The 27,088-nt window shown below is 35.8% G+C and overlaps 1 protein-coding gene, 1 long non-coding RNA gene and 1 pseudogene across 2 annotated transcripts; 1 reads left to right on the top strand and 2 right to left on the bottom strand.

Annotated features, from left to right (window-relative positions):
• Positions 1-1,531: 1,531 nt before the first annotated feature.
• LOC120163698 lies at positions 1,532-20,490 on the bottom strand. Its single transcript, XR_005519674.1, has 3 exons — positions 20,363-20,490; positions 7,464-7,475; positions 1,532-1,542 (listed from the first exon to the last, which is right to left on the bottom strand). It is a non-coding gene; the product is annotated as an uncharacterized LOC120163698 (long non-coding RNA).
• Positions 18,828-21,901, top strand: LOC120163697 (equilibrative nucleotide transporter 3-like). The gene is made up of 10 exons (XM_039173558.1): positions 18,828-18,868; positions 19,188-19,264; positions 19,350-19,454; positions 20,095-20,250; positions 20,396-20,539; positions 20,645-20,750; positions 20,913-21,085; positions 21,172-21,332; positions 21,421-21,679; positions 21,763-21,901. The coding sequence occupies exons 2-10, from the start codon at positions 19,229-19,231 to the stop codon at positions 21,868-21,870; spliced, it is 1,248 nt and encodes a 415-aa protein (XP_039029489.1). The 5' UTR covers positions 18,828-18,868; positions 19,188-19,228; the 3' UTR covers positions 21,871-21,901.
• Positions 21,902-23,386: 1,485 nt separating this feature from the next.
• On the bottom strand, positions 23,387-24,522 carry LOC120163694 (annotated as a pseudogene).
• Positions 24,523-27,088: the final 2,566 nt, after the last annotated feature.

A 27,088-nucleotide genomic window follows, 5' to 3' on the forward strand; every position in this document is an offset into this window, starting at 1 on the left:
AAATGGAAACTGCACAGATTGTTGCGTCGATGGCATCTCCATATTAAGGTCAAAGAAATTTGCAGATGAATGTCTTCCCCTTGAACTGGACACGATGTTGCTATACAGATTGTTCGTAGACCCACCTAGGTACATATCATAAGGAGTTGCAGATGAATGTCTTCCCATTGAAGTTGATGTGTCGGCACCATGATGTGGATTTCCCATTATGTCATTAAAATCATTACACATTACTGTAGTCAGGATGTCAACTTGATCAACTTGTTCAGCCAGCCCATAGTGTGAGCTTAATGGCTGACCTCGAACAGCACGCACTTGAACAAACTTTGCATACATCTCAATATCGCCGTCTGAATAATTACTTTGAGAATCAGTCATCATTTCAACATCATCATTGTTCGATAGTTCGAACGCTGTATAAATTAATGGCAACAATGATGTTGGAAATCTGTACTGCAACGACGACATTCTTCTACTACTTCCAACATGAACCTTCCTCGAAATCTTCGTTATCAGCTCCTCAAGAGTTATGTTTCTCTTGAATGATATTTTAACACGCTCATTTGATACGAAAACAACGACGGTTTCATCTTCTCGAATTTCTTCATCATAATAAACAATAGCTGAAAGTCGCGTCATTCTTAGAGTTTAAAAGTGCAACAATATTATATTTGCAAAAAAACAACTGAAACAAACCTGATTAAATAAATAATATATGACCAAAAATATAACAGAATAAATTTTTTACACATAAACGTAAATAATTTAAATAATATAATTTTATATTATTACATGCACCACAAAAATATTTCGTCGTATGCTCCCACTTTCTAATTCTACAAACACAGAAATTAATTAAAAACAATTAGTATAATAGTTTTTCAAATAATCATATATAACTATAAAATAAATATTATAACAAAATTACCTTATAACGAAAGATCGAGCAAACTTCTGAATCAAATATAAGATGATTGTCGAATGTTATTTACTGATTCAAAGGATTGTTGGTTAGAGAATTTACGGGAGACGGCTATTTATAGCCGAGAGAGGATGCCTTAAAGCCGAGAAGTTTGGGAAAATAATGCAAGGCGCGGTCCTTGCACCGCGCCTTGCATTATGCATGTTTGATAATTGAGATAATTGAATAGCGCGACCCCTGTCCCGCACTATATCTTACGTGGCGTATGGCGCGGCCCCTGTCCCGCGCCATACACACGTATATCCATGTCAGCATAAGGCGCGCCTTAGGGGGCGCGCCTTACCCCACGTGGTGTCAAATCAGCGTATAGCGCGCTGCAGGGGGCGCGACTTACTGCAAAGGGTGTTAGATCGGGAAATATAATCTGACCGATGCCTGATCGAGAATATTAAATTAAAAAGATGATTTTTCGAGAAAAACTCCCCAGAAAAGAAGCCATATCTAGCTAAAATTTGGCAAATGTGACGCCATGAATCAATATCACAAATGCACCCAGAAAGAAATAATCACCGTCACATACACACAAAAGTTTGATAAATACAATCATAGCAAAGTCATATCTTAGATGTTATCTATCTTTCTTATTCACTAATATGTGTTAATTTAGTTGATTGATAAATATCAAATTTTGAATTTTACTGTCGGTGATTACAGTATGTATAAATAATGACTAGATGCAACATTAAATAGAAACCAATATTTTGATTTGAGGGGGAGAAATATAATTAATAATAGAAAAATGAGAGGGACAAAATAAAAAAAACCAAAACTTGAAGTTCAAGGAGTAAAGTATAATTAACAATAAGAAATAAGAGGGTCAAATTAAAATAAACCAAAACTTGAATGAACAAATAGGTAGTTATCCCTATATATTTTTAATGTCCCTGTTTTCGGGGATGAACAATGGTCACCAGTTGTTGGTTCTTGATGGTTATTATTGGCGGTGAATCTAAAAACTTGTAACATAAATTAAGTGTTTAAATCTTAAAAAAATAAATTTCTAAATTAATTATAATTTTTAATAAAAGTATATGATTTAATTATATTTTTAATAGAATTAAAATTAAACTTTAATAAAAAATAATTATCAATAAATCATTAAAAAATTTAGTATTTCTTTAATTAAAATAAATTTTTTGGATAACAAATTATTTGTTTAAACAAATTATTATTTAAATTAATTGTAAACTATTTTTTGAATTAAAAATATTCAATTTTTATATAAATTAGAAAATTTTTTAAAAAAATTGATTAATTCGAACCAAAAATTATTTGAAAATTATTAATTAACCGATTTTTTTCCTTTAACCATTAAGCGAACCAAAATTTATTGAAAATTATTAACCAAACCGAACAAATTTTGGTTAATTTGGTCAATTTTCAAATTAACCAAAAAAAATTAAAATTTTCTAATTTATATAACAATTGAATATTTTTAATTCAAAAAAATAGATTACAATTAATTTAAATAATAATTTGTTTAAACAAATAATTTGTTTAATTTTTTATCATTAACAAACTTTTACAAGTTAAATACAATTTTTTGTAATTTTAAATCATTGGGGACCTTTGGCCCAATTGTTGCTTTACCCCTTGACATTGGTTCGATTTCCCTTAAAAGCAGGTTTGTCCTTTAATTTTCATTTTTATTGGTGGTAACACATGTTACAACCTGATTGGATAGAAAAAGTATTTGACTAAATAATTTAAAATTCATAAATAAAACATTCCAATCATAAATTAACACGTGTCACGTTCTAATTGGATAGTTAAGTTTATTTAATTGAATTAAAATAGTTACTAAATTGATAGAATATGTAAATATTAAGGACCAAATATATAATTATGTCAATTTTATTAACGGACACGTCACCACATCTGTTAAAAATTAACGACTGGTAGTTTGATTGAATCAATTAAATAGTTGAGTGATCTGATTGATTCAATTGAAAGTTCAGTGGTCCCATTGATTTTTGACCATAGTTTAGTGGTCTCTCGTGTAGTTTACCCTTTCATTTATCCAAAGAGCAGTAGAAACTGCTAAAAAAAGTAAGGAGCAAGGCCCCTACCAACAAACTAAAATATCAACAAAGCAAAACTTCCCTACAATTACACCTAGATCTCCCAATAAGGGGCAGATGCACTTAACCCTTATTTTGAGAAAATAATTTAATTTAATTTAATGTGTTAAGAAAAAATAAAAAAATAAAAGTTTTGCATACTCGTTATTTTAAAGAAAGAATTAAAATTTTAGAATCTTAAATTCTTGGATCCGCTGCTACGCCCAACTAGCACAAAGCCTATCATTTATGGAATCATCTCCGTCGATAAGCTTGCCCTACAGACTAATGCCAACCACCCCCTTTAAGAAAGATAATATGCATTAATATATTTCGTTAATAATGTATTTCAGTATGAATAATACATTCTAAACTTTCCCATCTAAACTGACGCAAGGAAAGGCAACGTGTATGACCTAAGCACCTGACATCAGATCTAAGCCTCTTAACACGATAAACATTTTATTTTTTTCTACTATAAGTATGGTTAGATTTAATATTATATTTTAACCAACAACCAATTTATTAAGCGGGATGAGGTACTAGATTCATTAAACAAGAGTAAGATATTCGAATTCTGGTATTTATGAATAATGCAAACTGGATTGGGAGGGTCGCCCTCGCCACTACAATACCCGATCTGAATTAATCGGTCAATAGAACGAATACTAATAATTAATTAAAAAAAATATTATATTCTAATTTCCATATGTACCCAAGGAAAACATTTAATTTGACTGGTCAACTTGATTGGTTTTGTATTTATTTATGTCAGATCAATTACATTATTTTATGCTCGAGTAGAAGTTTTATTTTTCTAGTTTTATGTTATTTTTATGTTGTATTTTGCGTTTTCTTTTATCTTTTATATATTTTAAGTGTCTTATCCAATTTAAAAAATAAAACTTTTATTAATTTATATTAAAAAGCCATCATTTATTATATATATATATATATATAATTAATCTCTAATATTAATTTTGTTACAAATTAATCCCTAAATCATAAAGTAAACTAAACGACTTTCTGATAATCCAGTTAGGGTTAATAAGATCATTGGTATTGTACCGAACAATTAATGTGACATCGCTAATCCAATTAACAATCAAACTAAATTGAGGATGTTTTTCTGAAATGAGAAGTTTTGTATATTATTAATTGGATCACATACAAAACACGACTAAAACAAGGGTCTCATAAAAAATCTCTCTATACTTAAACGGAATAAAAAGAGTGCACCGAGTCAAAGTCACAAGTACATTAACCCTTGCTCATAGCAATTTCAAACCGAACTACCAACCTTTTCTAACAAGGAGCTTTCAAAGCTTAACCACAACCCTTCAAACGAAGTACACACCAGACAGAGGAACCAAATTTATGAATCAAAGCAATCCACAAACTCACTAGACTCATCGCCCCTCATTGAACACCAAACCTGCAACAATAATTATCAATCTAACAACAGCTAACCATGTAAAGCTAACCACTGCTTCAGTTCATCAATCCAACACCGGTAGATTAACAAGGGCGCTAGAAGTACAGCAGCGACACACCAACAAATGAAGTAGGACTAGAAGCAAGGATCGCACTACATTAGACTAGTGTGCAAAATCGAAACACTATTCTAAAATACAATCCCGATTCCATGCTTTGGGGCCCTTCTCTCTTCCACTACTTGAACCTAGAACAAAGCTACAACTATGATCTACACTTGCAACAGCAAATACCTTTAAGGGCTTGGATGTTATATAGCAATCCACGATCATTGATATAAATTGAAACGATAGGCAGCTACAACAGCACATCATCCTCGATCCATATTTAGCAAACACCAAATTAGAGATAATAGAGCTGGAAAAAAAAATAAGACCTATATACTCCCACTCCCTGCATACAACGCATAAACATTTCATACTCCATTCCAAATAAATGAACTGGGATTTTTTATAAACTCTTGCACAAAGGGAACTTCCAAGGGCCATTTGCAGTTTGCTGAACAACCAATCCTTACAAGTTCCTTATCATATATTCTATTAACTGTACTTAGAATCCCATTATATAGAGCATTGTTCCTGCAAATCCACACAGTCCACACGAAACCAAAAAAACTTAAAGACCATAATAGTGTTACCTTCCTCTTAACCTTCTAGTTATTCCATAGTAGCATCAATGCTTTGACATCTTCCAGGAACACAATAGCTACCTTCCAAAGCTTGCACTATCGTTGCCATGCTCTCCAAGTATTCTCACAATGACAGTTTGTGATTTATTGATTCAGCTACTTTCTTGCAAACTACACACAGATTAGAATCTAAACCATGATGTCACGTTTTGATAATTCTACAAGAGACGAGGTTCTCCGAAGGACGGCATTCCAAACAAATGCTTCCACTTTAGGTGGAGCTAAGTTCGCCACACCAATTTCCACACTCTATCCTTGTTCATTACCACAACAGCTTCCATCAGGCAGAATTTTTTTGGAGTAAAAACACCATGATTCGACCCTGACCATAACAAGCGATCCTCCCCTACCATGCTATGTTGAACTCTGTTTAGGACATTTAAAAATTTGTTTCAAATGCTAACTTCCCATTGAAAGAGCGACCTTCTAATCTCAATTTTCTAATAGCATCTTCCGTTTACCAAAGAACCGAAATCTTTTACTTTACCCATTTTACGAGTGGTAATCCTGAAAATTCTTAGAAAAGTTATTCTTAGGGAGGGGGCTTCCGTCCAATGATCGTCCCAGAAGTTAATTCTTCTTCCGTCGCCCAACACACATTTGCATTTTAAGGTGAAATTATCCTCGTCATTAGATAGCAGACGCACGATGGATGTTTCTCCATAAACAAGAATTCTTCTTCCTTCGGTCATTTTTGGGGGTTAACGCTTCTCTATTAAGCTTGTATGTTTCAGTAATCACCTTTTTCCACGAACTTTTGGTTTGTTCCCAAAATGTCATAACCATTTATTGAGGAGCGATCTATTTTTTGTCCTAACATCAACAATCCCCCATGAAACCTTGGTCTGTAGATGTTCTTCCAACTACCCCAATGAATTGCTTTTACCTTCCATTGCACCCCATATGAATTTTGCGATACTTCTCTTGATCTTTTCAGCCACTGCAGTAGGCATAGCAAATGTAGAAAGATAATACACCATAAGATTTAATAGCACCGACTTAACTAATGTTATTCGTCCGCCAATAGATAGATATTTACCTTTTCAGCCTTCTAGACAACCTTGAACTTTCTTAGCAATAGGCTGCCATATCTCCTTCGAATTCCTCTTTTGGCCCAACGAAAGGCCGAGATATAGCGTGGGAAACAAATCCCAACTACATTGTATGTTCTCTGCCAATGTCTGGATGCGATTGATGTCAACATTGACCCCATAAATTTTTGTCTTCTTCGAGTTGAGTTGAAGACAAATAGCTACTTCAAAAATTATAAGAATTATTTTAACGTTTCACACCGACTCTAGCCTAGCCTCAGAGAAGATAAATAGGTCATCCGTAAATTGAATATGCGATACTTGCCAACCACTATTGCCCACTGAAACAACTTTAAAAACATCCAAATTTGAAGCTTTGCTCAACAGGTCACTTAGAGCTTCCCCCACTAGGATAAAAACAGTGGAGAGAGCAGACAACCTTGCCTTAAACCGTTTTTGATATTAAACCCATGGGATGGTGAGCCGTTTACAAGTACCGCAATTAACGAGGTAGAGATACAAAGCTTAATCCAATTCCTCTATTTCCTCCCAAATCTCATGTTTCTTATTACAAAGCTTAAGAACCAATCGAAGAAGTCATATGCCTTTTTTGAAGTCAGCCTTAACGACTATGGCTTTCCTTCTATGTTGCTTCAGGTCATCAATAATTTCATTTGCGTTTAGTGAGCAGTTTGCAATCTGCTTTTCTGCAATAAACGCAAACTGACTCTCCCCCACAACTTTTTTTAATACATCATACTAACCTTTTTGACAGAACTATGGCCAATATTTTGTACAAACTACCCACGAGTGAGATCGGTCTAAAATCCTTAATGACTTCAGCTCTAGCCCTCTTCGAAATAAGTGCGATGAATGACTCGTTGGAAGAAGTATCTCTTATCTTTTCACTAAAAAAATCAGTGAAGAAGGCCATAACCTCCACCTTTATACATGGCCAAAATTTCTTACAAAACTCCATATTAAAACCATCAGGGCCTGGTGCACGCTTCAAGGGGATTTCAAAATAATTGATTGGAACTGTGTTCACTTCATTATATTCGATACGAAAATGCTCTTCGAAGACCTTTAGTAGCTTCTTTTGGCCCTTATCTCTAAGTTATCGGATTCGATCGAAGAGATATGATTAACCTTTTCTCTTGTGGCTGCTGTAATGTGGAAAAATTTAGTGTTTTTCCCCTTCTTTAAACCATTTGAGTCAACTTTTTTGTAACCATTCCCTTTCTTCGCGTCTGTACACACTCCAAAGTTTCGCTTTTAAGGTTTGAATTTTCAACACCACTGCATTGTTATTTCCGCTCGAGATAGCTAATGATTCTAGGGCTTTAATTTTATCCTCTAGGACCTCAACTGATTCTTGATCCTTCTCGCGCATTTCTTTTGCACACTTCTTGGTTGTTAAACGAACCTGCTTTAGCGTATGCATAGCGCCTAATCCCTAGCTAGTTTCACATATTGCTTTTACCATCTTTGCATTGTCCTTACCATCTGCCTAGAGGTTAAACCATTTGAACGGCCTGCACCCCTGTCTCACATTCTCTTCTTTTAATAACACAAGTTTGTGATCCCACAAACTTCTCCGCATGGAGGATTGAACTAAATGAGGGAATTTTTTAAACACCTCCGCTGATATAATAAACATGTCCAATCAACTTGTGGACACGGATGTTCCTCCTCTATACTACGTGAATGGACTCCTCCTCATCAGCACGTCAATAAAATTATCATTCTCGACGAACTCCACAACACTCTTCGTTGAACTTGGTTGCGAGCTGTCACTAATCCTTTCCGATCCAGACTTGAGGGTGTTGAAATCCCCGCCAATAATAACCAAAACCTCTAGCTCAGCAACTAAAACTTCTAGGCTTCTGAAAAACTCTTCCCTATCCCTGGGATCATTTGGGGAATATATATTAATCAAGCCTATTTGTAAGTTAATATGTGAAAAACATCCCACTACAGCCACCACTCTATTATGAATAATCCTCATGTTTACTATACATAGATTGGTGTACCATATCGTAATTAGACCACATGTCGACCCTACTGATGGAGAGTAGACTAAATCACCCAAGTACCTCCCTAGAAGCCTTCTGGATAAACATTGACTCACTCTTCAACTTGGTTTCTTGAATGAGTATTATTCGTGCTTTGCTTGTGCAATGGCCCGACAGATAGCACGGATTTTTTCCCCCTCTACCCATACCTCTTATATTCCATGCCAAAGCTACTAAATTCGTAGTAAGATCAACAACGACACACATGGAGGAGCACGTTAACCTTCACTATCACAACCTCTCAACAACCATAGTTTTTTCGAATCTTTCAATTATTTCACTTTTAGAAGCCTTGAACTTCACCCCAAGAGCAAGAGTAGTCTCTGCTTCGCTAATGATCTCTTTAGCGACTCCACTTTTTAGAAACAACTGCTCTTTAGCAAGTACTGTAGAATTTCTCTCTTTTCTCAGTTCTTTTAACTGACTTTTGCTTCTTTTTCTTATTCCCATTGCCACTCATTCTTGATTTTTTAATCCACTCCTCTCTACCTCGAGGTGATGCTGTAGGCCCCACGAGTTCTTCTACATTGTTACCACTGTAATAGGAACGTTAAGAAGAAAAGACCCTTGCAAAATAGGTTAATGCTTAATATTCGAATCCACCAGTCCAAAACCATCAACGGTTATCCACAAGCGATGGGCTGGACGGCCCAAACCCAGATATAGTTGGGACCTCAAAAAGGTTCACGCCGCTAGATGCTGATTCGATGAGATGGGAAGGATTTTCCAAAATACTTGGGGATTCAAGTGCCTCTTCAAAACCCTTCCATCTAACATCCTAAACCTACTAAACCATCAATCATTATATTTTCCTCGATTCTTTCATAATAGATAAAAGGAATCGAACACGTGTGGGTCCCATCGACCTCAACTAACCTGTCATCTTCCTCGTATTCTTCAACATGTAATTAATCACATAATCGTTGCCTTTAAGAAAGACTATCAATCTCTCATGGATTATAGATTCTTTCCAAACTGCGATCGGAACCCTAGTCTCATCAAATCTATCATGGTTTGATGTTTCTTTGTCAACATTTACCACCCTACCCAACGGTTCAAGAAAAAATTATCGTTCCAAATCTGAAGTGGCACATCCTTAAGGACCACCCATTGTTTGATAGACTTTTTTCCTTCAAAACCTTCTAACATTTCAAGCTCCCCAAACCAGAGATTCATCATTTCAACTCTGCTATTTCAATAATTTATATTATCCTCTTGACTTTTGAATTGTATAATAACTAAAAGTCCAAACCAAGGACTAACATTTGCATCAAAGCTATCAGACTTTAGAGTTGCTTCAACAAGTTACAGATTGTGCAAAACTTTTATTTTTTCGATGAAACACAAATGCCTCCACTCCATCTCCGATGTTGAGATGGATATTCTGGATTGATTCGACCTTTCCGTCTCACTAAGGGATGTTGATATGTCATCCATGATATTCACACCAACTTCCTGATCAATTCTACACCAGCTTGACTATGCATCTCCACTGGTACTTTTCTACAGGGCCATCTCACCTCTCTTCATACCTAACAGAACCTATTTGAATGATCTTGAATCCCTGACAGCTTCAGTTCTTTTATGTTGTTTGTAGGATCGAACTCTATCCTTACGCACATTCCAGATCTCTTTTGCTTCTCCTGCAAGAAACACCCTAATAATGTACCCATCCATTTGTCTTTCATCAGCACGATGTATCACTTCCTTTGCTTCATCAGAGTTACTAAATCTCACAAAAGCAAAAGTCGTCTCCGTCGCCATCTTTTTTGCATCCCTATATGCAATGTACACATCCAGCACCTCCTCATAAATTTGGAATGTTTCTTTCAGAGAAGAGGTATGGATTCTTCTACTAATATTGTCGACGAACACTATGTTGGATATATGAACTGCAAAACTACACCGTTAGCACTGACTGGAAATATAAACAGTAATTAAAAGGAACAAATTCGTATATCGTGTCGTGGCAAAAACCACTGCCTTAGAAACGAATTCGCCCCGATGTGTAATCGCTGCAGTAGACAGACCGTCCCCCGAGGTGAACACGGTCGCTCCGAATCCGTACACCCGAAACTGGAGTGGACTGCTGGTGGTATTGCTCTTCTGATTGGAAAACACTCAGAGAGAACTCACAGAGAGAAATTTAGAAAACAATTTTGTAAGTCAATTGTGAATGTTTGAGAATGAGTTGAGAAGCTGAATATAGCTCTCTATTTATAGGCTAGAAATAGGGTTAATATCGTCCATAAAATTTCAGGATTAAATATCTTCTTTTGTAACAGCTGAAACGTCTAGATGAACCTGACTCAAAAATAGTCCAGGTTCATTGCATCATTTTTCAGCTGTTATAACTCCTGAAATTATATCATGTAACCCCTGGAATTAAATCAAATAACTCATGTAACTCCTGATATTAACAGCTTGTCTCCTCTGTACAAAGCTAGAAATCAATCTAGATACATCTTAACGTTTTTGATTTAATTTAGGAAAAAGTGTTTAATTTCTGATAACTCATAAATCAGCTGTTATCATTTGAAATTTAAACAGTCCTCAACAACCTATAAATATCAGTTGAAATCTTTCACATTTTCCATTTGTTTCTTTCAAAGAGAAATTCCTCAAGAATTTTCTCTAAAAAGATAGTATCCGCGCGGACGTGTCGAAGACACGTATTACCACGACCACGAGCCGAGCCGTGCCAAGACGAGACGGACGGCGGCGGCGGCGGTGCGCGAGAGTCCCCCTTGTTCTCTATCACTCAACAAGGAAGTGGGAAAGCCAAGCCTTAAATACCATTCCCAATAGTGTTTCCAATACTATGTGGGATTGAGCATTACCAATATTCCCTACTAATGCGAAAGAAATCTTTTGAAACTCGAAAACAAACTTTCCAGAAGAGCAATAGCGAGATTAGTTGCTTAAGCACTAGTGAACGTATCTGGAACTAGTACATAGTGATGATGAGCAATCATTCTCTTAGATAAGTGAAACTAGCCTAGAACTTTCTAAGATCAGGGTAAACTCATAGCACACAACTAACCCCTTCATCCACCTGAGTCCTCGATGTGTAAGATATATATACAAAGTATATATTTGGCCATCTTACCTCAGGATTCTAGTAAGTGTGCTAGAAAAATGGCCCAACATTTTTCATAAAAGACGGCTAACCCTTCTCACTTACATAGGTTATTTCATCAAGTTTATCTCAACATAAACCACCCTTTAAAAAGGGATATGAAATAATTAAGAGCTTTTATAATAGTTCAACCTCATAAAGGGTATGGTGACTTTCTTCAAGTTCATTATTAATGAACCACCCAAACTCTGGGCTAAGAAGTCATTAAGAATAAATATTCAACCTCATTTATTGGTAAATTCAATAAGTCCTTCTCACTAGAACCATCCAAATACTTGGATTTGAATTTATTAAGAGTTTAACAAACTCAACCTTTCTGTAGGTAAGTTCATCATTTCCTACCCACTCACTCTGGGTTATGAACTTATTAAGAATAAATATTCAGCAAAAATCGGTAAATTCATCAAGTCTTTCTCACTAAGACCACCCAAAGCCTGAGCTATGAATTTATTAAGAACAATTAAGCTCATCCTGGGCATGCACATTATTCATCATAGGGATAGGCAGTAGGAATGTGCACTATGAGTCTTTCTATGGTTTCATTTGACCACATGGAACTTAGATAACTAAGTTGGGTATCCACCATGAATTCCTCAATCAATGGGCTTTAGACCCATCCCTCTCGACGAATCTAGGACCAGCTTTCGACTTAACCCTTTGGTAAGTGGATCTGTTAGGTTCCTTTCCGACTTCACATACTCTAAAGAGAGCACTCCATTCTTTATTAAGTGTCTCACTGACTCATGTCTTATATGAATGTGTCTTTTCTTACCATTGTAAGCTTTGTTCTTAGCCACACATATCGCAGATTGTGAATCACACAATAATGAAAATGGAGGAGTCGGTCTTCCCCACAACGGAATATCTGCTAACAAACTTCTGAGCCACTCGGCTTCTTGCTCAGCTAGGTCAAGAGCTATAAACTCTGACTCCATAGTAGAACGAGCAATACAAGTCTGCTTTGATGATTTCCACGAGATTGTTGCTCCACCCAAAGTAAAAACATACCCGCTCGTAGAGCTTACCTCATCATTATCAGAAACCCAGTTGGCATCACAATATCCTTCCAGTACCGCAGGAAAGCCAACAAACTCAAGTTTCCAATCCAAAGTACCCTTAAGATACTTCAGTAAGCGTTTAAGAGCAATCCAGTGCTCACCACTCAAATTATGAGTATATCTACTCAGTCTACTCACAGCATAAGCAATATCAGGCCGAGTATAGTTCATTAAGAACATTAAGCTTCCGATTAACTTAGCATATTCAGTTTGGGAAACACTACTTCCTTTATTCTTAACTATATGTATGCTAGGGTTATAAGGAATTCGAACAGGGACGACATCAAAAATTTCAAATTTCTTTAGCACTTTCTCTATATAATGTGCTTGACATAAAGAAAATCCCTTCTCAGTTTTGGTAACTTTGACTCCTAAGATTACATCTACTTCTCCTAAATCTGTCATCTCAAACTTAGTGGACAAGAAATTTTTAACTTTGTTAATGAACTCAATGTTAGAACTAAAAATCAACATGTCATCAACATAAAGACTTATGATAACACATTCAGTGTCAAACATCTTCGAATACACACAAGCATCCGAACCATTCACAACAAAACCAAAACTAAGAATAGTTTTATGAAATTTCTCATACCACTGTTTAGGAGCCTGCTTAAGTTCATATAGTGACTTTTTGAGTCTACAGACTTTGCCTTCTATACCAGGTGCTTCAAAACCTAGTAGCTGCTCCATGTAAATCTCCTCATCTAGATCTCCATTCAAGAAAGCAGTCTTAACATCCATTTAATGTACCTGTAACTTATGAATAGAGGCTAGTACAAATAATGCACGAATCGTTGAGATTTTTGTAACGGGAGAATATGTATCAAAGTAGTCTAAACCAAACCTTTGAGTGAACCCTTTGACGACTAACCTTGCCTTGTACCGCTGAATCGAACCATCTGGCCTTAGTTTCTTTCGGAAGACCCATTTGTTGGAGATTGTTTTGAATCCCTTAGGCAAGTCAACTAATTCCCAAGTATGATTAGACATTATCGATTCTAGTTCATCACTAACAACGCTTTTCCAAAAACTAGCATCGATAGATCTTATAGATTCTTCAAAAGTTTTAGGATCATCATCTAACAGAAAAATTTGATCTATAGGATCTGAAATGGAGTCTAAATCATTTATCTCAGAAATAAAGGAAGTAATAAAGTCTGGTCCAAAAGAGGTTTCAACTCTTTGCCTTTTACTTCTTCTAGGCTCGAAATCAATTTGTTCAGAAGACCTAGCAGGATTACTAGAAGAAGTAGATGAAATATATTCTATTTGTGTTTCAATATTCATTCTTGGTTCCTTTAAAGGAAAATTATTTTCAAAGAAAACAGCATCCCTTGACTCACAAATAGAATAATCTTGTAAAAACATGAATCTGTATGCAGCATTATTCGTAGGATACCCTATAAACACTGCATCAACAGTTTTAGGTCCGATGGTGGACTTCTTAAAGTCTGGCAAACCCACTTTGGCCAGACACCCCCACACTTTTAGGTATTGTAAATTAGGAGCGTATCCTTTCCACAATTCATATGGGGGTAGAATCTAATTTCTTATGAGGAACTCGGTTCAAGATATGAGTTGCCGATATAATGGCTTCCCCCACATGTTATCAGATAACCCTGAACTTTTTAGTAAATAATTCATCTCTTTTAAAGTTCTATTTTTCCTTTCGGCTATACCATTCTGTTGAGGAAAATAGGGGGCTGAAGTTTCATGAATTATGCAATTCTTTTCACAAATATCTTTTAAGAAATTAGATCCATATTTACCACCACTATCAGATCTAACCCGTTGATTCTCCTATCTAACTGATTTTCTACTTCTGCCTTATAAATAAGAAAGATGTTTTCAGCTTCATCTTTAGTTCTTAGGAGATAAACTTTTGTATATCTTGAATAATCATCTACAAAAGTTATGTAGTAGTGTTTTCCTCCTTTACTTTCAGTGTTTCTAAAATCTGCTAGATCAGTATGAATGAGTTCTAACAGTTCAGTCTTTCTAATAGAAACAGTCTTAAAGTGAGGTCTAGTATGCTTAGCTTCTACACAAATCTCACATTTGTTAAAGCTAGTTGTGTCTAGTTTAGGCAGAACATTCATATTCATTATTTTCTTTAAAGCATGAATATTCACATGTCCTAATCTAGCATGCCACATATAAATGGATTCAACAATATAAGTAGAAGTGGTAGCTTTATTTTCATTAAATTGAGTTTCTATGATAAATAAACCATTGCTTAAAAACTCTTTCCCCACATAATCACCATTTCGGGAAAGTACAAGTTTATCTGCCTCAAAAACTAACTTAATGTCTGCCTTATTCAGAAGCCCACCACTTATCAAATTTCTACGCAAGGCAGGTACATACAGAACATTATTTAAAGCCAGAGTTTTACCAGAAGTTAGCTTGAGTAAAACCTTGCCTTTGCCTAGCACTTCAGAACTGCTAGAGTTCCCCATGTACACACGTTCACCAGTGTTCCCATCCTCGAACTCGGTGAAAAACTCCTTCCTTGCGCAGAAATACTTCAAAGCACCAGTGTCAACGACCCATTCTGAACTATTCTCCACCAGATTAACTTCTGAGACAACCGCAACAATGATCTCATCATATTCTTTTACAACGTGCATCTGTGGCTTGTTTTCATTCTGGCAGTCTGAGTGGTGTTGGCATTGGTAAGCTTTGTGGCCGGGTAAACCGCAGACATAACACTTGAACGTCTTTTCTTTCGGTTTGGCCTTTCCTGACTTCTTGAAGTTGGTAGCCTTCTGTGGTTTCGTCTTCTTGTCTTGATTCCCACGTTTCATAATCTTCTTAAATTTAGACTCAACCAAGTTAGCTTTAAAAGATAAATTACTCATAGAATTAGTAAGCTTATCTTTTAAACTGTTGGCTTCTTCAATCTTCATATGGCCCACAAGTTCTTCAAGCAAAATGTCTCTCTTCTTATGCTTAAGAGAGTTACGGTAGTAGGACCAGAACTTGGGCAGCTTCTCAATGAGTACATTGGCTTGCAGCACCTCACACATTTGCATCCCTTCAGCGATGATGTCAGCGACTAAGTTCTCATAGTCATGGAGTTGATCCATTATTGGCTTTTCGTCAGTCATCTGGAATTTGAGCCATTCGCCAATAACATACTTCTTGATGCCCGCATCGTCCGCGCCATACTTTTTGTCGAGAGTGTCCCATATTTCCTTGGCACTCTTTTCTCTAAGGAACATATCAAATAGTTTATTTGACATGTGGCTGAGCAGATGTCCTCGCACCGTCTTGTTGTCTTTCTCGTATTTCTCGTAGATAGCGAGAGCAGCGGCGGCAGTTGGTAAGGCATCATCATTGAGGACCACATCCATATCATTACCGGCAGCTGGGGTTGGCTGCATGGTAGGTGGTGGCTTGAGCAGCATGTAGTCAAGATCAAGCTGCTCGAAGAATATCAGGATTCTTTGGGACCACCTTCTATAATTCTTTTCATCAAGTGCATCGAGCTTGGAGAGATCGAGGATTAGTTTGCTCAAAGGTGTTGTCATGATTGTAGTATATGGAATTCGTTTCTAAATTGTTGGATATATGAATTGCAAAACTACACCGTTAGCACTGACTGGAAATATAAACAGTAATTAAAAGGAACAAATTCGTAAACCGTGTTGTGGCAAAAACCACTGCCTTAGAAACGAATTCGCCCCGATGTGTGTAATCGCTGCAGTAGGCAGACCGTCCCCCGAGGTGAACATGGTCGCTCCGAATTCCGTACACCCGAAACCGGAGTGGACTACTGGTGGTATTTCCCTTCTGATTGGAAAACACTCAGAGAGAACTCACAGAGAGAACTTTCGAAAACACTTTTGTAAGTGAATTGTGAATGTTTGAGAATGAGTTGAGAAGCTGAATATAGCTCTCTATTTATAGGCTAGAAATAGGGTTAATATCGTCCATAAAATTTCAGGATTAAATCTCTTCTTTTGTAACAGCTGAAACGTTTAGATGAACCTGACTCAAAAATAGTCCATGTTCATTGCATCATTATTCAGCTGTTATAACTCCTGAAATTATATCATGTAACCCCTGGAATTAAATCAAATAACTCCTGATATTAACAGCTTGTCTCCTCTATACAAAGCTGGAAATCAGTCCAGATACATCTTAACGTTTTTGATTTAATTTAGGAAAAAGCTGTTTAATTTCTGATAACTCATAAATTAGCTGTTATCATTTGAAATTTAAACAGTCCTCAACAGCCCATAAATATCAGTTGAAATCTTTCACATTTTCCATTTGTTTCTTTCAAAGAGAAATTCCTCAAGAATTTTCTCTAAAAAGATAGTATCCGCACGGACGTGTCGAAGACACGTATTACCACGACCACAACCACGAGCCGAGACGGGAGACGGCGGCGGCGGTGCGCGAGAGTCCCCTTTGTTCTCTATCACTCAACAAGGAAGTGAGAAAGCCAAGCCTTAAATACCATTCCCAATAGTGTTTCCAATACTATGTGGGATTGAGCATTACCAATACACTACAACTCCCGATCTTCTCCGTTGATCCCCGACACTTCCTCGCATCCGAAGACGATGATCTCTCGTGTTACCTGGTCTCTGATGGTCTCCTGAGCTTCCTCTCATTTTTAAGACAAGTCAAAATGTTGAGGATCCCAAACAAAATGACCCCTTCATACATAAAAAGAAAACACCATAACAAAAACTTTAAAATACTAAATCTTGAATTAAATCCTCGTTTCTTGTAAATCTGAGCGATGAAAAAACTTGGGGAGAATGGGGAGAGACTAAAACCCACATTTCTGAGAATCAAATTAATATTTTAGAATAGGATAAATTACGCATTTAGTATTTAAACTATCAATTTTGATACGTTTTAGTTCCTAAACTTTCATTTTTTTTCAAAAATCATATCTAATTTTTAGTTTTTGTTTTATTTAGTACCCTGTTAATAACTTAACATTAAATTTTGAAAAAAATTGAAAGTTTAGGTACTAAAATAGACCAAAACTAATAGCGTACTTACTAAACACAATAAATTTTTAATGACGATGTAATAAAATGAAACAAAAACTAAACGTTAGGAATGATTTTGAAAAAATTAAAAGTTTATATACTAAAACATATAGTTCAGGTGCTAAACGCATAATTTACCCTTTCGAATATTAATATGTGTTTACTTTAGAGCAATAATATCAGGTTGTAAAAATTAATACTTTAAATATTAATCGATTGAAGATGATATAAATATTATCAAACTAAAAAAATAATGAGATTTATACTAAAAATGTCACTATCGAAAGAAATCACCAATTCTATAACAAGAAATTAATTAAAAAATTTAGAGACCAATTTTGAGCGAAGCAAACGCATGCTCACTAATAATCCTTCTTGCCCGGTTTGTAACTGCCCTTCCAAAACAATTTTACACGTGCTAAGAGATTGTCCATATGCTCGTATGGTATGGGACTGGTTCATCCCATCCTCGGTTCACAACATTCTTTTTAATGGAGACCTTCGCCACTGGATACTCACCAATCTCTATGAAGTCGACCATGCGAATGCTGGTGGGATCTCTCTGTCTTCTTTATTTCCAGCTGCTATTTGGCAAATATGGAAACAGCGAAATGAGTATATCTTTTTTACAAATTGTAATCTATATATTCATTATCTAATTTATATAACTTATATTTTTACAAATTGTGTAATCAAATATTTAAATTTATATTTGAATTTAAAATATAGAATATATTCTTTTAAGAGGATTTAAGTATTGATGATCTAAAATTTGACATGGACTAGGATTCATATATTTAACATACAACTTAAAATTTTGAAATTTAAATATCTAATCAATAATAATAATGAAATTAAATTTAGATAGTATTATTTAAATGATATTAAATAATTTAAAAAATTATAAATATTTAATCGGGTATCATTCCTACTTAATGTGTATTTCAAATTAATTCAATTAATGTTGTAGTCCACATCAATTTAATCATAGAGGAAGAATTAAATATAAATATGTATTGTTTTGGGTGTTTAATAGTATTCGGTCAATGCATATGCAATGCAACAAAAAGTGTCCGAACAAGGTGGTTGAATATAGCAAAAACACTAATCACCTACAACTCTACAGATTCAACGCAGCATATATAATATCTCAACCAAGTGAATTTGTCATCACTTCCACTCAGTAATTAAGAAGAAAAATACTGCTTTTGTTTTTCTCCTTGTGACATAATCAGAAGTTGATATTTTATTCATACCAACAGTTTAACCTGTGAAAAGAATCTCTTCTGACCCTGAAAAGAATCTCCTACAATAAGCAAGTTCAGTCTCTTCATCTTCTGTCTCCGCCTTCTAGTTTTCGTATTCCTTCTCGATTCAATGTTGTTTATGTGTTCTTGCCCTTAATTCTCCATTTTTCCTGCAAAGGTTGGATTTTTCTAAACGTAGCTTTTAGTTATGTATTGTATTCTTCAATTATGAGTGAATTTGATCATGGGTGCTTCTGATTTGAATAATTATATATTTTTGCTTTGTAAAATCCCAGTCTGAGCATTAAATACATTAAAGGCTTGACGTTTTTTTATATATGATTTTGTTGACAGCATTAAATCCTACCACCGTTTGTTGGATAATAAGCTTCTTTGATTCCAAGTCGCTGTACGAGGCATTTAATAGAGAGCAACTATGGTGTTCCCTGATGAGGCTTCTCAAAGGCTTGAGGTTTATCATTCAACTTTCTGATTCCTCCTGAGTTTTTAACTAAGACAATTTGCAGGATGAATATATATTTTTTTCTGTCATGTAGGGGAAGAACATGGCGATAGTTGTGTGTTGGCTGCTTGGGAATGGCTGCCTCTTTTCCTGGAATAGTATGCTGACAATACAAGATTACTATTCTTATTTGTTTCCGGTAATTTCACAATCCAAATTTTTTACATGTTTTTGCTCACTTTTCAAATTATTCCTCATGGTTGTGGTATTGTAACGGTGTCTGATGGTTATTGAAATGCTCACCTAGAACAATTTGCAGCTGATTTTGTTTCAATCTGCAATAAATGAGCTTCTTAAGCCTGTGTCTTGAACAGATTTTGTTGTCAATCTGTGTTCTTTTGTGAAGTAGTCAAATATACAGTTCAACATTCTAGTTCATGAATAAATCATTGACATAGATCATGTTGTTTGAGAACCATGTTGATGAGACAATGTTAATGTCTTCTGGCTTCCATTCAATATATAAATCTGCACCTGGGTCATTTAGAATACATTTGAAATAGAAAGCTAGGAAACTATGTTTTGCTTTCATTAAGCACTGCCACTATGTCAATCTGCTTGCAAAATTTGTTACCAAATTTAGTGCTGCAGCTAACTTTTCGAATTGTGGGATTTCTTCTTTCCTTCTGTCAAATTCTATATTTTTACAAACAATGTTACTTTATCTTTCTGAGTGCTTCCACTCTCCTTAGTTTCTTTCCTTTTTTAGCTTGAAATATGCAATAGTGATAATTATGAATGTTATGGTCATGTAACCGAGTTTCTTTGCTCATATGCAGCATTACCACCCATCTAGGGTCCTTACTCTTGTTTATCAGCCATTTGCACTCGGAACACTTGCAATACTGGCTTACTTCGAGGCGAAAATCAACACTAGAAGAAGGAATTTGTTTGGATATATATTGTTTTTCTTAAGTTCTCTTGCGGTTTTAGTTGTAAGTTCCCTTGTGACTTATTGCTACATGATACTTTTACATTGAGGATTTCAATTGAAGCCTGCTTGTGTTTTCAAAATCTTTCATATGTTCTGGATTTATTAGCTGAAACTTATTATTTCTCTCCTCTATGTTTTATTTATAGTTGGATTTAGCTACCTCTGGTAGAGGAGGACTCGGAACTTTCATAGGAATTTGTGTGATCAGTGGAGCTTTTGGGGTTGCAGATGCTCATGTGCAAGGTGGAATGGTTGGAGATCTGTCCTATATGAAACCTGAATTTCTTCAAGTCAGTACAAACAACATTTTTCCATGTAATTGAACTCTCTTTTGGCTGAATTTTATGATGACTGAACTTTATGTTTCCATTGGTTATATGTCCTTAATTCCTCAGTCATACGTTGCTGGTTTGGCCGCGTCAGGAGCTCTAACCTCTGCTTTGAGGTTAATAACAAAAGCAGCATTCGAGAATTCGCAGGGTGGTTTTCGCAAGGGAGCCAGTAAGTTTTAATCGCCTTGTACTTAATTCCATATCGTAAAAGAAAAGAATCCTTCTTTCTTGTTAATTAGTCTAAAGATCAGAAACTTGAATTAAGCTTCACAATTTTGGTTTATTTGAGTAATAATTTCTTTCTCCCTGTGGCAACTAAACCTCTGTGCAGTACTATTCTTTGCCATCTCTGCGTTTTTTGAGCTTGTATGTGTTCTTCTCTACGCGTATGTATTTCCAAAACTACCCATTGTGAAGTACTATCGCTCGAAGGCAGCCTCTGAAGGATCTAAAACTGTTACAGCCGACCTGGCTGCTGGTGGCATCCAAGCATTGCCTGAAGATGTAAGTCATTCTGCCCAGTGTCATACATAAAAAATGTCCTAGTATTTTTCATGTCTGTATGTAAGAAGAATCAATGTCTTATGCAGGATGAGACAGACACCAAGAAGCTGGAAAGGTTGAGCACTAAGGAGTTACTAATTCAGAATATCGATTATGCACTCGACATGTTCCTGATATATGCGCTGACACTATCCATTTTTCCTGGATTCTTGTCCGAAGATACCGGAAAACACAGTTTAGGCGCCTGGTATGTTCTTGTCTTGAAAAGGCTGTCATTCGTTCTAGGTGTGTGTATGTAGTTATAAGTTACACTGGATTTATCATCAACGTTTCAGGTATGCGCTTGCTCTGATAGCAATGTACAATGTATGGGATCTTATTGGGAGATACATTCCTCTCATAAAACCGTTGAAGCTCCAATCGAGGAAAGCTCTCACGACCGTGATACTTTCTCGTGTATTACTCGTCCCGGCATTTTATTTCACGGCTAAATACGGGGACCAAGGCTGGATGATCATGCTAACGAGCTTCTTAGACTTATCTAATGGTTACCTCACTGTCTGTGTCCTTACCTCTGCACCCAAGGGCTACAAGGTTTGTTACAACACTGTATACTTCAGTTTCTTTAAACCTGTAGCGAAATAAAATAGTAATGATTCTTCTTTTTCATTTTATAGGGACCTGAGCAGAATGCATTGGGGAATTTGCTTGTTCTGTTTCTGGTGGGAGGCATCTTCGCAGGGGTTACTCTGGACTGGTTGTGGCTCATAGGCAAGGGATGGTGAAACTTGCTTCTAAGCTGGTTTTAGGGATTAATCTGATTAAATAGCAGCATATGTTTTTAACGGGCTCATTTTCTGGTTAGGGAGATATACAGATTTAATCTTTTGTTTTTGTTTTACTATTTATATTCGAGATTTATAGTTGATATTCCTTACAACATTTTTAAAGTTGATTTTGAATTCTTTTATTGATCTTACGAGTGTTTAAAATATTATACATTTATCGGCCTTTTGGCTAAGATCAAGTGCAGAATGTGTTGTTTAAATATTTAAAAGTTATTTTTATACTTTATTTAAATATGAACAATTTTATTGTGTATTTAACTTTATTCTTTTGCCGTCGCCTCCTCTTACTCTCATTCCTCTACTGAGAGTATTAATTAATTTCAGTTTGACCATTTTATGTATTAATTGCGGTATGGGAGAATTTTTTTATAACCGTCGGTATCCGATCTATTGATCGATTAATCCGGATCGGATATTATAGAGACAAGTGCGACATTTTCAACACAGTTTACTCCATTCACAATCGTCAAGATTCGAACCCACAATATGGAAGAATTTTAATTAAAAGTTAAATATTTTATTTTGTATCAAAACTTTCTACCTAGAAAACATGATTTTTTAAAATGGGATTGGATATCATATCTTTTTATAACTGTTGCACAAATCAATTTTTTTATGTGGTTAAAGGAGTTAAATGAATTTTTGTTGTTTTTAGTTCAAGCATCAATGACCGCGAGGTGATTGAGTGTTTATTATCAAATAATTAAAAGTACTTAAAATATATACTACTTTATAATCACCTTAGTTAAATAAAAAAAACGTTTCCATAGCTTGACTCAAAGCCGGTTGAGCATATTGAGTTGGATCCACGAGATGTAATGTGCATTCAGTCTAAGGATTAAATGTGCTTATCGAGCAAGTCAATCGTGAGTTGGGGAGTGTTTGACTTGTGCTCGTTAAAAAATTTTGTTGCTCAACTTGACTCGTTGCTCGTTAAAATTGTGCTCAACTCATTAAAAAATTTGCTACTCGACTCGACTCTACTAATTGCTCTTTAAGCTCAACTCATTGCTCATTAATCTTACTAAAAAATTTACTTATTTTTTTAACTAAAAATAAAATTTACTAATACTATATGAGGATACTAGGGTTGGTTTTTTTATTAAAATAATATTATTAATTAATAATATTTTATTATTTATTAAAAAAACAATAGATTAGTTAACTTATTAATTTTTATTATTTTAATAAATTAATAATTATTATTTAGATTTTTTTAATGAAATAATTTTGAAGTAATTACTATAAATATATTTAAAATTATTAACGAGTTGCTCGCGAACTTATCGAGTCAAGTTAGATTTTACTCGGCTCAACTCGTTAAAGTCTTAAGTTGAGTTCGAGTCGAACGTTTACCGAGTTTTAATTGAATGAGTTGATCACGAGCTGTTGAATTCGTTAAGGACCCTAATGAGGATTAAAGCTATAAAACAACAAATGTGTACATTCACATTCACATAAAATCATCGATATTCAAACTCTCTAGAATTTCAAACTTGAGCAAGCTGTTGAAGCTTTCCCTCTCATCATCTGCACTGCTGTTGTTGATAATTGTGGAAGATGAATTCAAAGGAGTTGACCTCACAGAACCAAAGCTACCTTCAACCGATTGGAAGTAGGAGTTTTCAGACACAAGCTAGAGGAATCGTTGGATTTGGTGCACACTGCACATAATTCGTCTGCAAATTTTCTTGGGAATTCGGGTAGCCAAAGTTTGTAAATATCACAAAACTCTTCTCCATTGGCTTGCATGGTTTCCATTTGGCTTAACACGGAACTACTAGGAACAGCAGCAGACGCCGAGACTGTTGAAGCATTTAGGTGGGAGTTATAAAGCTGGTTTTTGTGAATATATTGTGATAATATTTTTGGGTTTTCTTGCTTCAACAATAATAAGATGTTAACTAGGCTTAGCAATTGAGGGTTTAGAATAGATCGGTTGCATAAGGCCGAGTTGAGAATCGAGGAAAGGTCAAGAACATCGAGGCGAGGAGCGTGCGTAACGGGATCGATACCGCTCCTTAGAAGCCTTTTCCTTACGTGAGTGTTCCAGTAATTCTTGATTTCATTGTAGGTCCTCCCCGGCAAGCGAGCGGCAATAGCCGACCATCTGGACATCGAAAACAAAACAAAAGGAAACCCTGTAAGTTCCAAGACCAAGTACACAAAAGCGAAAAGACTGCATGCAATGGAACCTTAGCCCTACTTGTTTCCTAATAGACTGTGTAGTTGAATTATGATTTCTTCTTCTTCAAACGAAAACCTTCCCCTCTTGATATCAGGTCTAAGATAGTTTGTCCATCTCATACGACAACTCTTTCCACATCTCTGGAGCCCTATAAAAAGTTGGAACAAATTCATCATCGGAGCCCGAGAAAACAATTTAAAACCATGAATACATGAGGAATAATAACTTGATACCTGCATTCTTGGGAAGGGTACGCCAGTTTCCAGGGCCATGAATCTGGATATAATTTGTTAGCTTAAGATCTTCCTCGGGAGTCCAGGGACCTTTCTTGAGCCCATTTTTGTCACAGCAAGGAGTTCTTCCCATTGATTATTTGATTTCCCTTGTAAAATTAATATGAGTGGATGAATGGATCGTAATGGAACCATGACCTCCATATATATATATACACACACACACATATAGTTGGAAACAACAGAGTTAGCAACGTTGAAGTCAGTGGGATTCAGTGGCGGCCTCCTCACACGTGCCTTCCTCTCTTTGTATTATTCCCTTATTTGATGTATAAATAATACCAACATGAATATAAAGTAATTATACATATACGGTAGGTAGATCAACAAATATATTAGTATATATGAAAAAACCATTGTATAAAGTATATGCCATGCATGCACCATGGATATCTTACAAGATGACGTTGCCGTGTATATTTACCATGAGTTTTATTTTTAATGGTTCAAGCCAAGTTCCACTGCTTGTAGGACCCTTCTTTGTAAAAACCAGTAAATATTGAGCACGTCGGCGTAGCAGGCAGCAACCACGTGTCCCGTCTACTTCCAACTACAAAGTCAACCATCCCTGTTTCCCTCTTTTTCTTTTTTTAGTGTTTTTTTAGAGTACTACGGCTCCATTATGCTTAATTTGGCAAAACTTTCGAGATAATGTTCTGGAAAAAATTAATTCACGAGATAAAGCATTCCCAAGATTAATTGCTTAAATAAGGTGAAATCCACAGTGTTGGCCGTAGGTCGCCATGCCTTCCGGGCGACCTACTAGGTCGCCATGTCTTCCCGGCGAGCTACAAGAGATAGCATGTGCTATGCACGTCCCAACACGCTGGGCATCCGAGGCCATCCGACCGAGGCTATCCGAGAGCATCTGAGGCCATCCGAGAGCATCTGAGGCCATCCGAACGAGCTATGCGAGGGCAACCGAGCGAGGGTAGGTCACCCGGAGTGCATGGCGACCTACAAGGTCGCCCGGAGTGCATGGCGACCTACAAGGTCGAGGGCATGGCGACCTATGTGTTGGGACGTGCATGTGCCATGCAACACGTTCATTCTCTCTGTTTGAGCAAGGGTAGGTCGCCCGGAGTGCATGGCGATCTACAAGGTCGCCCAGAGTGTATGGCGACCTACAAGGTCGCCCGGAGTGCATGGCGACCTACAAGGCCGCCCGAAGTGCATGGCGACCTACAAGGTCGCCCGGAAGGCATGACGACCTACGGCCAACACTGTGGATTTCACTCTATTTGAGCAATTAATCTTGGGAGTGTATTAGCTCGTGAATTAATTTCTTTCAGAACATTATCTCGAAAGTTTTGCCTGCTTTATTTTGACAAATGTTACTCTAAAAGTAAATTACTAGGGCAAAAGCATAAACTCCACTTTAGGATCAGCACTGAAACTAGGATAAATAAGATGAGGATGTAAATGAGATGAGTCGAATTTGAATATTATTAAACTTGGTTTGACTTGAAAAATGTAAAATTGAGCATGATTAAACTTGATAACTCGTAAAATTAAAATTATTAAACTCTACTTGAACATAAAATCAAAATTAAAGCTCAACTCAAACTTAAAATGGTTGAACTCAAAGCATTCTAATACTTAGCTCAGTTGAAGCTTGAACCTGAACTTTAAGTACATGAAATCCTTATATTGTATTTAAAAAATATATAAATAATATTAATATTAATAATAATTTAAAATTTTAATATATTATTTTTTAAGTTGCTTGCGAGCTTTTCAAATCGAATATCAAATAACTCATTTTGGCTTGTTAACAACTCGAGTCGAGTTTGAGCTTGAGTCGAATGCATTCAAATCAAGTGCTGGCCAAACTTTGATCAAGGCATACTCAAAAAAGTTACTATCTATCTCGTCCTATTTACAACGGTAACTAACATGACCAAAGTATATTAATTCAAACATTACCATTAAGAGGATTTGCTAAAGATCTCAAATCTTATTTAATCGTGGTGCCTTGTTGATCGTCCAGAAACATCTCGATCATTTTCTTTAAAAACAAATACTATAGATAAGCTTAAGAAATTTACGTGTATCATGATGGCATACATGCGTGCATGTTTTCTATCATTTTTAATTTTAAAAAACAGGCTTTGAGACGTCAGATACATTGATCCTCAATTTTTCATACATGTGGATGCAATGTCACCCCAGGGACTTCGTCGGGAAAACTTCATGCAATAGGTCATCATCGCTCGTCAGATCGATTTAATAGATATGCTTACATACTTGATAACAGCAAAGGTAATTACATGTCACAAATGTAAGGTTTGCTTGTGCATGGAAAAGCCCATCCACATCTCCATAGTTGACCATAAAATATTTTACAGATATAATATGTGGTCCGTTATTAATTTTTTTTTCAAAAAATTTAAATTAAAGCATATATTAGGTTAATGATTTGATTAACCCTCCCTTGGTTAGATCGATAATGTCGGTAGTTTGCATTCGAGGACACGTGGTGGCGTTTGATTGGTGCAGCGTAGAGATGGAGAGTGCGTGAGAAATGTACACGTAAAGGATTAATAGGAGTTGTTGAATTAGATGAATGCTGGCGTCAATGCAATATTTTTAGACGCCACCATGATGAAACGTTGAATCGTTGATGTGTATGACATTAATCAATCACAAACATTTAATCCCTTCCTTTGATAAG

Source organism: Hibiscus syriacus, unplaced genomic scaffold, assembly GCF_006381635.1.
Source record: "Hibiscus syriacus cultivar Baekdansim isolate YM2019G1 unplaced genomic scaffold, ASM638163v2 tig00111493_pilon, whole genome shotgun sequence".
NCBI classification, from domain to species: Eukaryota; Viridiplantae; Streptophyta; class Magnoliopsida; order Malvales; family Malvaceae; genus Hibiscus; species Hibiscus syriacus.

Coding starts and splice junctions, on each gene's coding strand:
- LOC120163697 (XM_039173558.1), top strand. CDS start 19,229: ATGGTGTTCCCTGATGAGGCTTCTCAAAGGCTTGAG. Junction 20,540..20,644: donor TGAAACCTGAATTTCTTCAA/GTCAGTACAAAC, acceptor TTAATTCCTCAG/TCATACGTTGCTGGTTTGGC. Junction 20,751..20,912: donor TGGTTTTCGCAAGGGAGCCA/GTAAGTTTTAAT, acceptor ACCTCTGTGCAG/TACTATTCTTTGCCATCTCT.